This window comes from Zalophus californianus, chromosome 15 (assembly GCF_009762305.2).
Source record: "Zalophus californianus isolate mZalCal1 chromosome 15, mZalCal1.pri.v2, whole genome shotgun sequence".
Lineage (NCBI taxonomy): Eukaryota > Metazoa > Chordata > Mammalia > Carnivora > Otariidae > Zalophus > Zalophus californianus.
The window spans coordinates 46,114,566-46,129,369 of NC_045609.1; the positions used below are offsets into that span (position 1 = coordinate 46,114,566).

Below are 14,804 nucleotides of genomic sequence, written 5' to 3' on the forward strand. Positions count from 1 at the left end.
AAAGGAACTAGCAAGCTGCTTCATGAGAGCGCTAGGGCTCCTGAGTTCATGTGCTCCTGAAGTAAACGGCCATAGGCTGGGATGTGGCCCTGAGGGCCGTTCATGCAGGTGGATGAGCAGTGATCCTCTGGCTACCACGGGTATGTGGCCAGACAGCTGCTGCGAAGGCAGATTTCAGGGGTGGGACTGGGACACAAGAGGGGCTGGGGGCTTAGGTTCAGGCCAATCCCATGTGACAAGCTGAGCTGGCACAGTCAAGCTAGGAAAGCGTGGACTCTGAGAAGGCTTTTCACTGTGGGTAGTGGAGATGTTGCTGTGGGGGAGACCTGAGAGCCCCGGGTTCAGTCCAGCTCAACCCAGCCCAGCCCAGCCCAGGAGGAGAGGCCCGGGACCCGTGGCCAGTAGAGGCCAAACCAGGCACTGCTCGTCCAAGAAGCACTGTCTCCTCCTCTCTCATCACACACTGGAAGATTTGTATTTTGCGATGGCACCCCAAGTATGGGGGATCTCTCAGCTCTTCCCAGTGTCTGGCCCAGGAGCCCCCAGGCCAGGCATTGTTCTGGCCCGATAGGCTCCCTCCGGGGAGTGCTGCCCCTCCAGTCCTACTCCCAGCTCTGTCCATGGAAGGGACAACAGACTCCTTGTCCCCTAGCAGTCTCTCTTCCTCTTTAATACCCGTCTCAACTCCTTGGAGTCCTCCATCTCTTCCCTGTTGTCACCCTCCTGGCCAACACCCCTGGGGTGTTCCTAGCCCCTGTGCCATCTGGCTTCTCCAGCATCCAGAACAAACCCCTTTTGGACTATGTCTCCTCAGTCTACTTGATCTTATCAGAAAGGGCTCAGAAAGCACCAAGTAAGGTCCTAGCCTTGGTCCTACATTCTCTGCAGACCTTCCAGAGTCACATGTATATCAGGTAACATTGTCCCCTCCTCGATTCTCTCTGCATGCCAGGGCCCACCTGGGCTCTCGGCCAGAGGCCTCCTCAACTCCTAGGCAGTGGGGCATGTTTGGGAAGGCCCATGCTCAGGTTGAGCCCAGCTCCAATCAAGATCCTGTGGGTTTCTCAGGAGCTGGTAGCCTTAGGGCCCTGATATGAGTATGAGCTCTCTTCCCAGCTGCATATCTTGCCCCATCCCCAATTCCACATCTTTTCCACTCCCCTGGGTACCACTCCCACTCCTGCACCCTCGCTTGTGGAAGACGTCACTATGTTCCCTGTCCAGAGACACCCGGGAGGCCCTCCCTGAGCCCCCACACAGCTTCTCACAACTGGGCCCCGAGACTCCCACCTTGGAGAAGGCAGAGGTCTTCCTCTCCCCAAGGGGAGCTCCTCCACCAGAGCCCCCTGCCCAGCAGCCTTGCATCTCTCTGCCACCTGCCAGTGTCACCCCCAATGGACTTGCTTCCTTCCACCTCATATGCACTCAGGTCTCTCTGTCCTAAACACATAACCACACATATGCACAAATCCATTCCTCCACTAGTCCTTGGAGCAACCAGCCCCCTCCCTGCTTGTCCTGGAGTCAGGCATGAGAGTGCTGCCTCCATACACTGACATCTGCACTCTGCTGCTCCTGGTTTCTCTCCATGGTCCTGAATGGTGGCTGTATGTCACAAATCCTGGGTCCATCCAGTCCTAAGGGTGCTCAACCCTCTTTGGTCCTTCACTCTCTCTAAGTTGGATTTCAGTTATTTATGTTCATGAGAATCTTAACCTTTTAGCCACTCAGAAGCTCCATAACTTCCTATCTCTAGGTTTTTGAGAAAACTGCTTGGCCCACCATGGCCCACCTTAATCTTTTATCCCAGCTTGGTGTTCAGGACCCCACTCAATGGCTCCACTGTCTCAGACCCACTAAGCAACCAAAATCTGCTTCACCAAGACCCATCAACACTTTGATGTTGCCCATCCCTTCTCCCCTGGTACTGACTTTGTCTCTCCCTGCTCCTCTGGCCCAGGGCAGTGAGTGACACACAACAGCAGGTACCTAACATTGGCACTGTTCATAAATAAGCCACACATTTGTCCTACCCCATCCAGGGAGTCCTCACAGCTAGCCTCTTCTAAAAACAGGGAAGAGCACAGAGAGAAGGACTCAGGACATGTGATGACAGGGCTTAGAGGGGCAGGGATGGTCCTAGCAGTACAGAGTAGGCCATTCTCAGAGCAACCAGGGGTCAGAGGAAAGAGGGGAGTTGGAGCTTGGGGTCAGAGTGCACAGTGAAGGAATCCCAGGCCAGCCCATGCACACACCAGTGGGCTTCCCACTGTGGTCTCAGGGAACCCCTCAGCTCCCTTGATCTTTCTGGGGTCTCACTTACTAGGCCTGCCTTGGGGGTCAACTTGGCACTTGCCTGTCTGGGGTGAGTTTCATTTGGGTGTTGCTCTGTGAAGAGTATGTGATTATGGAGATCCTCAGGCTTGGGCTGGGGAGGAAGGACATGCTTGTGAGAAGCCATCAACATAGTCTCAAAATGAAGCCAGTGACAGTCAGGGAGGGACTGCATGACAATTTCCCTGCCCCCACCTCAACTCTTCTGTTTGGGGACTCACTTTACAAACCCCAGAACTTCCTGTAACTTTAGCAAAGAAATTCTGAGGCCTGTGAGATGGGCAGCCTTCCTGGAAGAGTGCGCAAGAATGGTATCCTGATCCATCCTTACACTCTCTCCAAAGACACACACACACACACACACACACACGCACACACACACACACACACGAGCATGTGCACAGTGCAACTCAAGGAGATAGACACCTTCACACTTCTGCATGAGGGTCTCCCAAATGGCCTCTCCTCTACTGCAACATATTTTGGATCCCCTTCCCTCCTCCTAACTCCTTCCCCACCTCCCTCTCTTCTCAAAAAGTTATTCTCCCTTTTGGTAGCCATTCATATACATCCTTTCATTTCCTTCCCTTGGTCACTGTTTTCTCATTTGCCGACTCTCATTCTCCCTTAGCTAAACTGCTCTTGGTTCTTCTCTCAACTCATTTTACCTCTATTATCAGACTTTTCTTCCTGGAGCACAACTTTGATATTGTCAGACCCCTAAACAAGTACTATCTGTGGCTTCCTATAGCTCACAGCAGAAAATTCAAGCCCCATGGCCTGGCATTATGAATCACTATGTTTTGGCTCCAAGCTGACCCATCTGGCTTCATCTCTCAGCCCTCCCCTGAGTTAACACTATTCTGCACCCAAACGGACCTCTCATTCCACAAGAAGTCTCCTTGATGGTTCCTGTTATCCTGTTTTCCCCATCCTTCAAGAAATAGATCAAATTTCACATACCCTGGGAAGCCATCCTTGACTTTTTTCTGTGAAGTCTTAATTTTTCCTTAAAGTTACCTTAAGTCCTTTGCCTTTTCTTTTGGCCCCTGACATCACTTAATCAAGTGTTTATTTACTGCTACTGGTTTGCTTGTTTCCTATCTGTTAGGTCCTCAAGAGCAGACTGTATCCCCGGCAATATGGCCTGACTCTCAGGCAGGAGCCAGTCAAAGATGCCATGACCCAATGGAATGACTGTGATGTCCTTCTTTCCTGTTTCAAGACACTGCCCTGGGCTCTGTGCTCCTGACCCGAGGGATGCCCATGCCTACTGAGCTAAAGAGCTGTGTACTCTGCCTGGCAGAGGGAAACACAAGCCTACTTTGTGAACTTCTTCAGCAGTTCCTCCACAAGTTTGTGAATTTCTTTCCAGGATTCTTTTGCAGTTTCTGACCTGAAAACCAAAACAACATTGATCAGAGGGGTTAGATGCCTCCATCAGGTGGGGACCCACCTCCCACAGACCCTTTAGCAAGCTCATCCCCAGCCCACATAGCTGATGTCTATCACACACCCTCAGCAACCTTAGTGGGTCACCATGGTGGTGATTATCACTGGTGTAAATGGTGGGGAGGATGACCACATAGACCCATGCTTGAGAATGAGGGACTTGTGGTGCAAACCCAGGTGGTTGGTCATATTAGATGGGCTGTTAGGCAAGGAAGGAAGGACGACGGAGAAGTCCCCAGTGATTCTGATATGTTGTTCTCTCCCCCACCTCCCCTTACCCAAACATTGGTAGAAGCCCTGGACTCAGCCACAGAGGATGTGCTACTAGGACTATTTATTTCCCTCTTTCCTTGCAGCCTGCAAAGCTGAGCCACTCTGGACATAGGAGGACTTTTCCAGCCCCACTGTGAGGGGAGGGGCTGGAATAGGCCCAGGACAGTGCTGTCCTGGTGTCATCATGCTCCAACCAGCAGGGAAAGCCACAAGTCCCTCCTGTCCCTATTTTCAGTTTCTTGTTCCCATTGGCTCCCATGTGAATCCCTGGATAGAGAGTAGGAGGGTAAAGAAGGTTGGAGCCTCATGATGACCCCTTCTGCGTAGGTGGGAAGCACTTAACTGTGCCCCAGCTGCCCAAGGTTCAAGTTCTTTGTAGGTCTGCACAATTCCAAATTGTGGAGGCTTATTGACTAAGTGTTTTTGTCATGGTTCTGTGGATGGTTAGAGTGAAACAGGCTGGTGCTGATGCCTGGACTCTTTCCCTGGATCTGTGATGGTTCATGCCTTTTCCATGTCATATGAGTCAGAGAAACCCACAAGAAGGTTCTTCCTTTTCTTCCAATGATCCCTATGTTCATTTACATCCCGAATATCATGTTTACATGTGTTTACATATGTGTCCCACACATCCAAAGCATCCTTCTCCACTCCGCCATTCCTTTTGCTTCTTCTAAGCTGCTTCTAAAACTGTCAATAGGTGGTGAGGTAACTAAGGATAGGTGATCCTAAGTATGTCAGGATTATCATTCATGGAGCATGTATATATGAGGCACTTTACATTCATGATTTCCAATTCCAGGACAGCCTTGTGATATCAGAATTATTTCCATTTTACAGTTGAGAAAACTGAGGCTCTCATAGGTCAAAGAATTTGGCACAATTTCCATGGGTAGCATGGATCTGAACCCAGATCTAGTTGTAAAGCCCATGTTCTCCCCATTGCACTTGGGACACTGGGGTGACACTGATGGAAGACAGTTGGAAGAAAGGCAGGCAGGCACAAGTGGACCCCGCCCTGAGAGGAAACCACCCTTAAGAGGATTTTAAACCACCCTGGAAGGAGCCCTTCACCCTTTCCCGTGTGACAGATGACAAAAACCTGATTGGATGACAGGTGCAGGGAGGGTTAATCAGATTAAAACAGCCCGCCAGCAAGCTCATAAAAACCCCTGGACTTAGAAACTCCAGTGGCAACCCTCTTTGGTCCCCTCCCTCTTTGGGAGCTTTGTACTATCACTTTACTATGGCTCAATAAGCTTTGCTCTGCAGCCCACCTCTCTTCATCTGGTCTACCTCTTCATTATTCGAAGCAGCATGACCAAGAACCGTGGGCACTAAAGGAGAAGGAAATCCTGTAATAATAGGAAAGTTTGGTGGCATTTTTAATCACCCTTCCCCCACTTTTTTTCTAGCCTGGTGGCAGTTTTAGTCTTGATCGGTGGTCTATTTCCAAGTTCTCCTTGAACCAGAGGGAGTAGTGTGGACCTTACTTATAAATTATTGTGTACGTCTCTTCTCTAACCTTGCTGGGATTAATTTAGGATGTTCAAAAGCAGTTGTGGACACAGATAAATTTAGAAAGCTACACATATGCCCAGCCAGAAACATATTCTGTGAAGACCTTAAGCTTTCACCTTGGGTTGATCCCTGGGCTCAGAGTAAGCCTAGCTAAATGGTAAAGAAATGCCCAGTAAATAACATATGCAATATTGGAAGAGGTGCTCTTCTCTGTATGTGTGTGTGTTTTTTTTAATGTTGTGGTATTTTTATAATTGTTTCTAACTGCTGGCATTCAAAGGAATCTCTGTCAAAACATAAGCTGAAAATTAGCTAAAGGAACAGAAACTTGTGTCCCCACACAAGATACAGTCTTTGAAAAAGTAATTTGGAAAAATCTCAAAACAAATGAACCTCTACACATGTCTATAATAAAAAAAAGAGCAAAACACCCCTGAGACCAGTGAGAAATTCTTTTTTTTTTTAGAAAATCTTATTTCTACAGTTACTACATTATAATAATCAAAAACCCAATTTTCAACAACAAAAATCACAAAATGCACAAAGAAATAGAAGAACATTGCTCACTCAAAGAACTAAATTTTCAGAAGCCATCCTTGAGGAAGTCAAGGTATCAGACTTAAAGCTGGTACAGCCACTCTGGAAAACACTATGGAGGTTCCCCCAAGAAGTTAAAAATAGAGCTACCCTATGACCCAGCAATTGCGCTACGAGGTATTTACCACAAAAATATAGATGTAGTGAAATGAAGGGGCACCTGCACTCCAATGTTCATAGCAGCAACGTCCACAATAGCCTAATTGTGGAAAGAGCCAAGATGTTCTTCGACAGATGAATGGATAAAGAAGAGGTATATACACACATACCATGGAATATTACTCAGCCGTCAGAAATGATGAATACTTACCACTTACATCGACATAGATGGAACTGGAGGGTATTATGCTAAGTGAAATAAGTCAATCAGAGAAAGATGATTATCATATGGCTTCACTCATATGTGGAATATAAGAAACAGCACAGAGAATTATAGGAGAAGGGAGGGAAAACTGAATGGGAAGTCATCAGAGAGGGAGAAACACCAGGAGAGACTCTTAACTATAGGAAACAAACTGAGAGTTGCTGAAGGGGAGGTCGATAGGGGATGGGGTAACTAGGTGATGGGAATTGAGGAGGGCACGTGATGTGATGAGCATTGGGTGTTATATGCAACTGATAAATTATTGAACACTACATCTGAAACTAATGATGTACTACTACATGTTGGCTAATTGAATTTAAATTAAAAAAGAGACTTAAAGCAACTATCTTAAGTATATACTAAAGGTAAAAATCAAATAAGCCAATTAAAAATATATAAAGGATCTGAAGAGACATTTTTCTAAAGAAGATATTCAAATGGCCAAGAGTTCCATGAAAAGGTGTTCAACATCACTAATCACCGGGGAAACTTAAATCAAAACTACAATGAGATATTAGCTCAAACCTGTTCGAATGGCTATCATCAGAAAGACCAGAGATAACAAATGTGATGAGAATGTGGAGAAAAATCTTCCCCCTGATATGAAGAAGCAAATTGAAGATAGAGGATGGGTCAGCCCCTGGATATCATTCAGACAGCAATTCAGTTCTTTGAGGAATAAAAACAATGACACTTACTTACAAACTGAATCTTTATAAGAATGGAAAGATATTCTAGAATTTCAAAGCCCACCTATCCTTTGTACCAGTCCCAAGGGAGTATAGTACCAAACACCAGTTACCAATCCCAGGAGAGAACTCTTAACACTTCTGATCAGTGCATCTTGGTATTAGAGTTACCAAGGAAAACATAGTAGTCAAGCACTGGATGGAACAATGCTTTACTGACATAAAGAGACAGAACAAGATCAACTTCACTAGTGGGCATTGGTCCCCATGCCCAGTGGGTCTCTCCTGGTGGCTAAGGCATGGTGACTGGCCTAAGCACACCCCTCCTGCCACAGTGGAATGAACCTTGCCTCTCTCCACAGAAGATAGGTATAACAGTGGATTGGCCAGGTACCCTATTATGCATATCCTTTCAGCAGAGACAAAAGAATATTCAGAAAGTTAAACAAGCAACAACATATCTAGTCAAAGTGATAAGCCTGCCGGGCTGTATGGGCTCTTTAATCTCTTTGTGTCAGGAAGTACTCCAGATCTAAGGTCTATTCTCATGTGGTTGAATGTGGGTCAAGACTGCAAACATAGAGACTGCTTTTCCAAACAATTTCCAAATAAGATAAAATACTGAAACAATTTGTCAACATAGGTTCATCTACTTTGGGCTTATTATAGAGGAATTAAAGATATTTGTTTGTTCATAAAGATGTGCCACCTTGAAAAAATTCCTATGAGGAAGGATATACTTCCAGAGATTATGAAATGTATTCATAAATTTGCCAATCTACAGATTGCTGGTTTAACAATCTATACATGCTCACTTCTGGTTTTCACTAGAAATTAAGGTTTCTAAGGGTTAATAATTCTAATCAACATATAGAATTAAAGCCACTAGAAATAATAAAGAAAATGACTTCACACAGGGAGAATAGGATGCGTTTTTGGTAAGATAAGTTATGAGGCATGGAAATGTACTTTTCTTAAGGGAAAAAGTAAATCTATTCAAAGGAGAATAACTAGTCATTCAGAATGAAAAAGGGAGGAATAATGGTTAAAACTAAATGGAACTAAAAAGAAGGAAGAGAGAAAAAATTTTATGTGGTCCAGGAGGCTAAAATTGAATGAATTAATTATAAGAACTTTAAAAATTAGCTTTGATGCCAATAGTATGCCTATACAAAATTAAAACATAATTCTCTTTCATTTGTTCAACAAAGTTTTCTTGAACTATTGGTGTACTCTTAATAGCAGACTATTAAACATTGTTCTTTACCCTTTTGTAATCTATCTTCAAAGCAAATATTCTGTACTTACCAAAATATTTTCCTGTGCTTCATGTTGTCATTATCAGGTCTTTGATTACTTGGGAGAATTGAGTCTCTTCTAATCAAAGAGCTAAGGCTTTTTATGAGTTATGGTTCTTCACAACTAGGTAACTGTGTTTGCCTTAGAAATCTTTGTCACTTTGAATAGATGACCCAGATCATATTTAATCAAGTGTTTATACTTTTTGATTTTTAAAAATTATTTAAATTTAATTAGCCAACACATATTACATCATTAGTTTCAGATGTAGTGTTCAACAACTCATCAGTTGCATATAACACCCAGTGCTCATCACATCACGTGCCATCCTTAATGCCCATCACCCAGCTACCCCATCCCTCACCCACCTCCCCTTCAGCAACTTTGTTTCCCATAGTTAAGAGTCTCTCATGGTTTGTTTCCCTCTCTGATTTCCCTTGCCTTTGGAGACGTGTCTAGCAAGAAGTTGCTGTGGCCAAGGTTGAAGAGGTTGCTGCCTGTGTTCTCTAGGATTTTGATGGATTCCTGTCTCCCATTTAGGTCTTTCATCCATTTTGAGTTTATCTTTGTGTATGGTGTAGGAGAATGGTCCATTTTTATTCTTCTGCATTTGGCTGTCCAATTTTCTCAGCACCATTTATTGAAGAGACTGTTCTTTTTCTATTGGATATTCTTTCCTGCTTTGTCAAAGATTAGTTGACCATAGAGTTGAGGGTCTATTTCTGGGTTCTCTATTCTGTTCCATTGATTTATGTGTCTGTTTTTGTGCCAGTACCATGCTGTCTTGATGACCACAGCTTTGTAAGATAGCTTGAAGTCAGGCTTTGTGATGTCACCAGCACTGGCTTTCTTTTCCAACATTCCCCTGGCTATCCAGGGTCTTTTCTTGTTCCATACAAATTTTAGGATTATTTGCTCCAGCTCTGTGAAAAAAGTTGATATGGTATTTTGATAGGGATTCCATTGAATGTGTAGATTGCTCTGGGTGGCATAGACATTTTCACAATATTTATTCTTCCAATCCATGAGCATGGAATGTTTTTCCATCTCTTGTGTCTTCCTCAATGTTTTTCATAAGTGTTCTGTAGTTTTTAGAGTTCAGATCCTTTACCGCTTTGGTTAGGTTTATTTCTAGGTATCTTAATAGTTTTTGGTGCTATTGTAAAGGGAATTGATTCCATAATTTCTCTTTCTATAGTTACATTGTTAGTGTATAGAAAAGCAACTGATTTCTGTGCTTTGATTTTGTATCCTGCCACATTACTGAATTACTGTATGAGTTCTAGTAATTTTGGGGTGGAGTCTTTTGGGATTTCCACATAAAGTATCATGTCATCTGCAAAGAGTGAGAGTTTGATTTCTTTGCCAATTTGAATGTCTTTTATTTCTTTTTGCTGTCTGACTGCTGAGGCTAGGACTTCTAGTACTATGTTGAACAAAAATGGTGAAAGTGGGCATCCCTGTCATGTTCCTGACCTTAGGGGAAAAGCTGTTTTTCCCATTGAGAATGATATTTGCGGTGGGCTTTTTGTAGATGGCTTTTATAATATTGAGGTATGTTCCCTCTATCCCTACACTGTGAAGAGTTTTAATCAAGAAAGAATGTTGTATTTTGTCAAATGCTCTTTCTGCATCAATTGAGAGGATCATATGATCCTTGTCCTTACTTTTATTAATGTGATATATCACATCGATTGATTTTCAAATGTTGAACCACCCTTGTATCCCAGGGATAAATCCCACTTGGTCGTGGTGAATAATCCTTTTAATGTACTGTGGGATCCTATTGGCTAGTATGGGTATTTTGATGTCCATGTTCATCAGGGTTATTGGTCTGTAATTCTCCTTTTTGATGGGGTCTTTGTTTGGTTTTGGGATCAAGGTGATGCTGGCTTCATAGAAGGAGTTTGGAAGTTTTCCTTCCATTTCTATCTTTTGAAATAGCTTCAGTAGAATAGGTATTATTCCTTCTTTAAATGTTCAGTAGAATTCCCCTGGGAAGCCATCTGGCCCTGGACTCTTGTTTTTTGGGAGGTTTTGATTACTGCTTCAATTTCCCTGGTGGTTACAGGTCTGTCCAGATCTTTTATTTCTTCCTGTTTCAGTTTTGGTAGTTTATAAGTTTCCAGGAATGCATCCATTTCTTCCAAATTGCCTAATTTGTTGGCATATAGTTGCTCATAATATGTTCTTAAAATTGATTGTATTTCATTGGTTTTGGATGTGATCTCTCCTCTTTCATCATGATTTTATTAATTTGCGTCCTTTCTCTTTTCTTTTTGATAAGTCTGGCTAGGGGTTTATTGATCTTATTAATTCTTTCAAAGAACCAGCTTCTAGTTTCATTGATCTGTTCTACTGTTCTTCTGGTTTCTATGTCATTGGTTTCTGCTCTAATCTTAATCTTAATTATTTCTTAATCTTCATTATTTCTCTTCTCCCTCTTGGTTTAGGCTTTATTTGCTGTTCTTTCTCCAGCTCCTTTAGGTGTAAGGTTAGCTTGTGTATTTGGGATTTTTTCCAATTTTTTGAGAGAGGTTTGTATTGCAATGTACTTCCCACTTAGAACTGCCTTTCCTGCATCCCAAAGGTTTTGAACAGTTGTGTTTTCATTTTCATTAGTTTCTATGAATTTTTAAAATTCTTCTTTAATTTCCTGGTTGACCCATTCATTTTTTAAATTAACATATAGTGTATTATTTGTTTCAGGGGTACAGGTCTGTGATTCATCAGTCTTGCACAACACACAGCACTCACCACAACACATACCCTCCCCAATATCCATCACTCAGCCACCCCATTCCCCCCAACTCCAGCAACTCTCAATTTGTTTCCTGAGATTAAGAGTCTCTTATAATTTGTTTCCCTCTTAGGTTTCATCTTGTTTCATTTTTTCCCTTTCTTCCCTTATGATCCTCTGCCTTCTTTCTTAAATTCCACCTATCAGTGAGATAATATGATAATTGTCTTTCTCTGATTGACTTATTTTGCTTAGCATAATACCCTCTAGTTCCATCTACATCATTGTAAATGGCAAGATTTCATTTTTTGATGGCTGCATTAAATTCCATTGGGTATATATACCACATCTTATTTATCCATTCATCTGTTGATGGACATCTGGGCTCTTTTATAGTTTGTGGACATTGCTGCTATAAACATTGGGGTGCAGGTGCCCCTTCAGATCACTACAATTGTATCTTTAGGGTGAATATCCAGTAGTACTGGATTGCTGGGTCATAGGGTAGCTCTATTTCAACTTTTCAACTCCATACTGTTTTCCAGAGTGGCTGCACCAGCTTGCATCGCCACCAACAGTGTAGGAGGGTTCCCCTTTCTCCATTCATTCTTTAGTAGGATGCTCTTTAACCTCCAAGTGTTTGAGTTCCTTCCAAATTTCCTCTTCTGATTGAGTTCAAGTTTCAAAGCATTGTGGTCTGAAAATATGCAGGGAATAATCCCAGTCTTTTGGTATCAGTTGACACCTGATTTGTGACCCAGTATGTGATATATTCTGGAGAAAGTTCCATGTGCACTTGAGAAGAATGTGTATTCTGTTGCTTCAGGATGGTATGCTCTGTCTATATCTGTGAAGTCCATCTGGTCCAATGTGTCATTTAAAGCCCTTGTTTCCTTGTTGATCTTCTGCTTAAATGATCTGTCCATTGCTGTGAGTGGGGTATTGAATTTTCCTACTATTATTATATTATTATCTATGTGTTTCTTTGATTTGGTTATTAATTGGTTGATATAATTGGCTGCTCCCAAATTGGGAGCATAAATATTTAGAATTGTTAGATCTTTTTGTTGGGTAGATCCTTTAAGCATGATATAGTGTCCCTCTTCATCTCTTATTAGAGTCTTTGGTTTAAAATCTAATTTGTCTGATATGAGGATTGCTACCCCAGCTTTCTTTTGAGGTCCATTAGCATGATAAATTATTCTCCACCCCCCCACTTTCAGTCTGGAGGTGACTTCAGATCTAAAGTGAGTCTCTTGTAGACAGCATATGGATGGGTCTTACTTTTTTAATCAATCTGATGCCCTGTGTTTTTTGATTGGGGTATTTGGCCCATTTACATTAAGAGTAACTATTGAAAGATATGAATTTAGTGCCATTGTATTACCTGTAAAGTCCCTGTTTCTGTAGATTGTCTGTTTCTTTCTGGTTTATGTTACTCTTAGGCTCTCTCTTCGCTTACAAGATTCCCCCTTAATATTTCTTGCAGGGCTGGCTTGGTGGTCACATATTCTTTCAATCTCTGTTTATCCTGGAAGCTCTTTATCTCTCCTTCCATTCTGAATGACAGCCTTGCTGAGTAAAGTATTCTTGGCTGCATGTTTTTCTCATTTAGTGCCCTGAATATATCATGCCAGCCCTTTCTGGCCTGCCATGTCTCTGTGGATAGGCCTGATGCAAGTCTAATGTTCCTATCACTGTAGGTTAGGAACCTCTTTTCTTGAGCTGCTCTCAGGATTTTCTCTTTATTTTTTTATTTTCTCTATATTTTCTTTTTATTTTTAAATTATCGCTGAAATTTTCAAGCTTCACTATTATATGTTGGGGTGTTAATTTATTTTTATTGATTTGGGTAGAGGTCCTCTCTACCTCTTGGACATGAATGCCTGTTTCCTTCCCCAGATTAGGGAAGTTCTCATCTATGATTTGCTCAAACACATCTTCTGGCTCTCTCTCTCTCTGTCTTTACCCTCAGGCACCCCAATAATTCTGATGTTGGTACGTTCTGTAGCATCACTGATTTCTCAAAGCCTCTCTTCATGCCTATTAGTTGTTTCTCTCTCTTTACCTCAGCTTCCTTCCTTTCCATCAGTTTGTCTTCTATGTCACTGACTATCTCTTCTACCTCATTTATCCTAGCTGTTAGAGCACCCAATTTAGACTGCATCTCAGAACATTTTTAATTTTGGCCTAATTAAATCTCCCTTCTGTGCTAAGAGATTCTCTAGTATCTTTTATGCTTTTTTTCCAGTCCAACTAGTAACTTTATAATTGTTATATTGAATTCCAGGTCTGACATTTTACTTATATCCATATCAATTAGATCTGTGGAAGAGAGTATTACCTCTTTCTTTTGTGGTGATCCCTCCTTCTAGTCATTTTGCCCAGAGAAGAATGGATGAACAAGTGAACAGAATAAAAAATATCAACCATGACTCAAGCAAAGTACACACTAGACAAATCCAAAGAGGTCAGAAACCAAAACGGAAAAGCAAAAGAATAAGCAAAAGAAAAAAGAAAAAAGGGAAGGGGAGGGGAAGAGAGAATATAATCTCACAGGGTGGACAAAACAGGGTGATCCACTTGTTCCTGAGTGTATTTTGGTCTATGTGTTAGAAGACATTAAATCCCAAAATTGTAATGTAAGCAAAACTTATATATATATATAAATAAAATTGAATAGAGTTAAAGGAAGCCAAAAATGAAGAATCTACCTATAAAATGTAAATGTAAAAAATGAAAGTTAAAAAATGTAAAAAAGTTATAAAATGTAAATGTAAAAAAATGAAAGTTAAAAAAGGACTTAAAAACAAAGAGTTGATAAAATAAGAAACTAGTTGAAAAGGGAAAAAAGAGAAAAAAGAAATGGAAAATTTTAAACTGAAAGATAAACGAATCATGAGAAAAAACCTCAAATTCTATATACTATTTTCCCCTAGCACTGGAGTTTTACAGTTTTGTGGGGTCTGTAAACTTGCTCTGCACCTCTTCTTCCAGTTGGTCTTCTCAGGGAGGGACCTGCTGTGCTGCTTCTTAGGTGTCTTTGCCTGGGTGGAGTTGCCCCACCCCTTGCCAGGGGACTGGGCTCAGTGTAAGCTGGTCTTCTGTGTGGCATTTGTTCCCTGAAGGCTTTCCACGCCTCTTTAGAGGATCAAAATGGAAATGGTTGCACCTGATCTCCATCCCCAGAGCCTAAAGACATGGTCTCTTCTCTTTAGTAAACCCTCTGGGATAAAATGGTCTTCACTTTTGTGTGTGCCAAACTGCAGACTCCCGTGGTGCTCGCCCACAGTGATCTCCCACGGGGAAGTCGTAGGGTCCTGCGTTACTACTCTTTGTAGGACCCTGGTACTAAGAGCAGTCGCTGGATCATGGGCGACCCATTCCGCCCCTCCCAGGGGATGGTGGAGGGTCTCTGTGTTCCAGTCCTCTACAGGGTCCACAGGCAGAGAGTGGTCACCCAATTGGCCTAGCTTGCAGTTTATGGCAAATTGAGCTGAGAGCCCCCCTGCTGGGCTCACTGACCATAACCAGT

The 14,804-nt window shown here is 42.4% G+C and overlaps 1 protein-coding gene across 1 annotated transcript in view; it reads right to left on the reverse strand.

The window, feature by feature from the left end:
• LOC113920408 (GATA zinc finger domain-containing protein 14-like) overlaps positions 1-14,804 on the reverse strand; it is a 46,394-nt gene that overhangs the window by 18,688 nt on the left and 12,902 nt on the right. Inside the window, exons 2-3 of the mRNA XM_035724133.1 lie at positions 3,659-3,730; positions 2,353-2,428 (exon numbers count right to left, since the gene is read on the reverse strand). Coding sequence (XP_035580026.1) covers positions 2,353-2,428; positions 3,659-3,730 — 148 coding nt within the window. The remainder of the gene's footprint in view (positions 1-2,352; positions 2,429-3,658; positions 3,731-14,804) is intronic.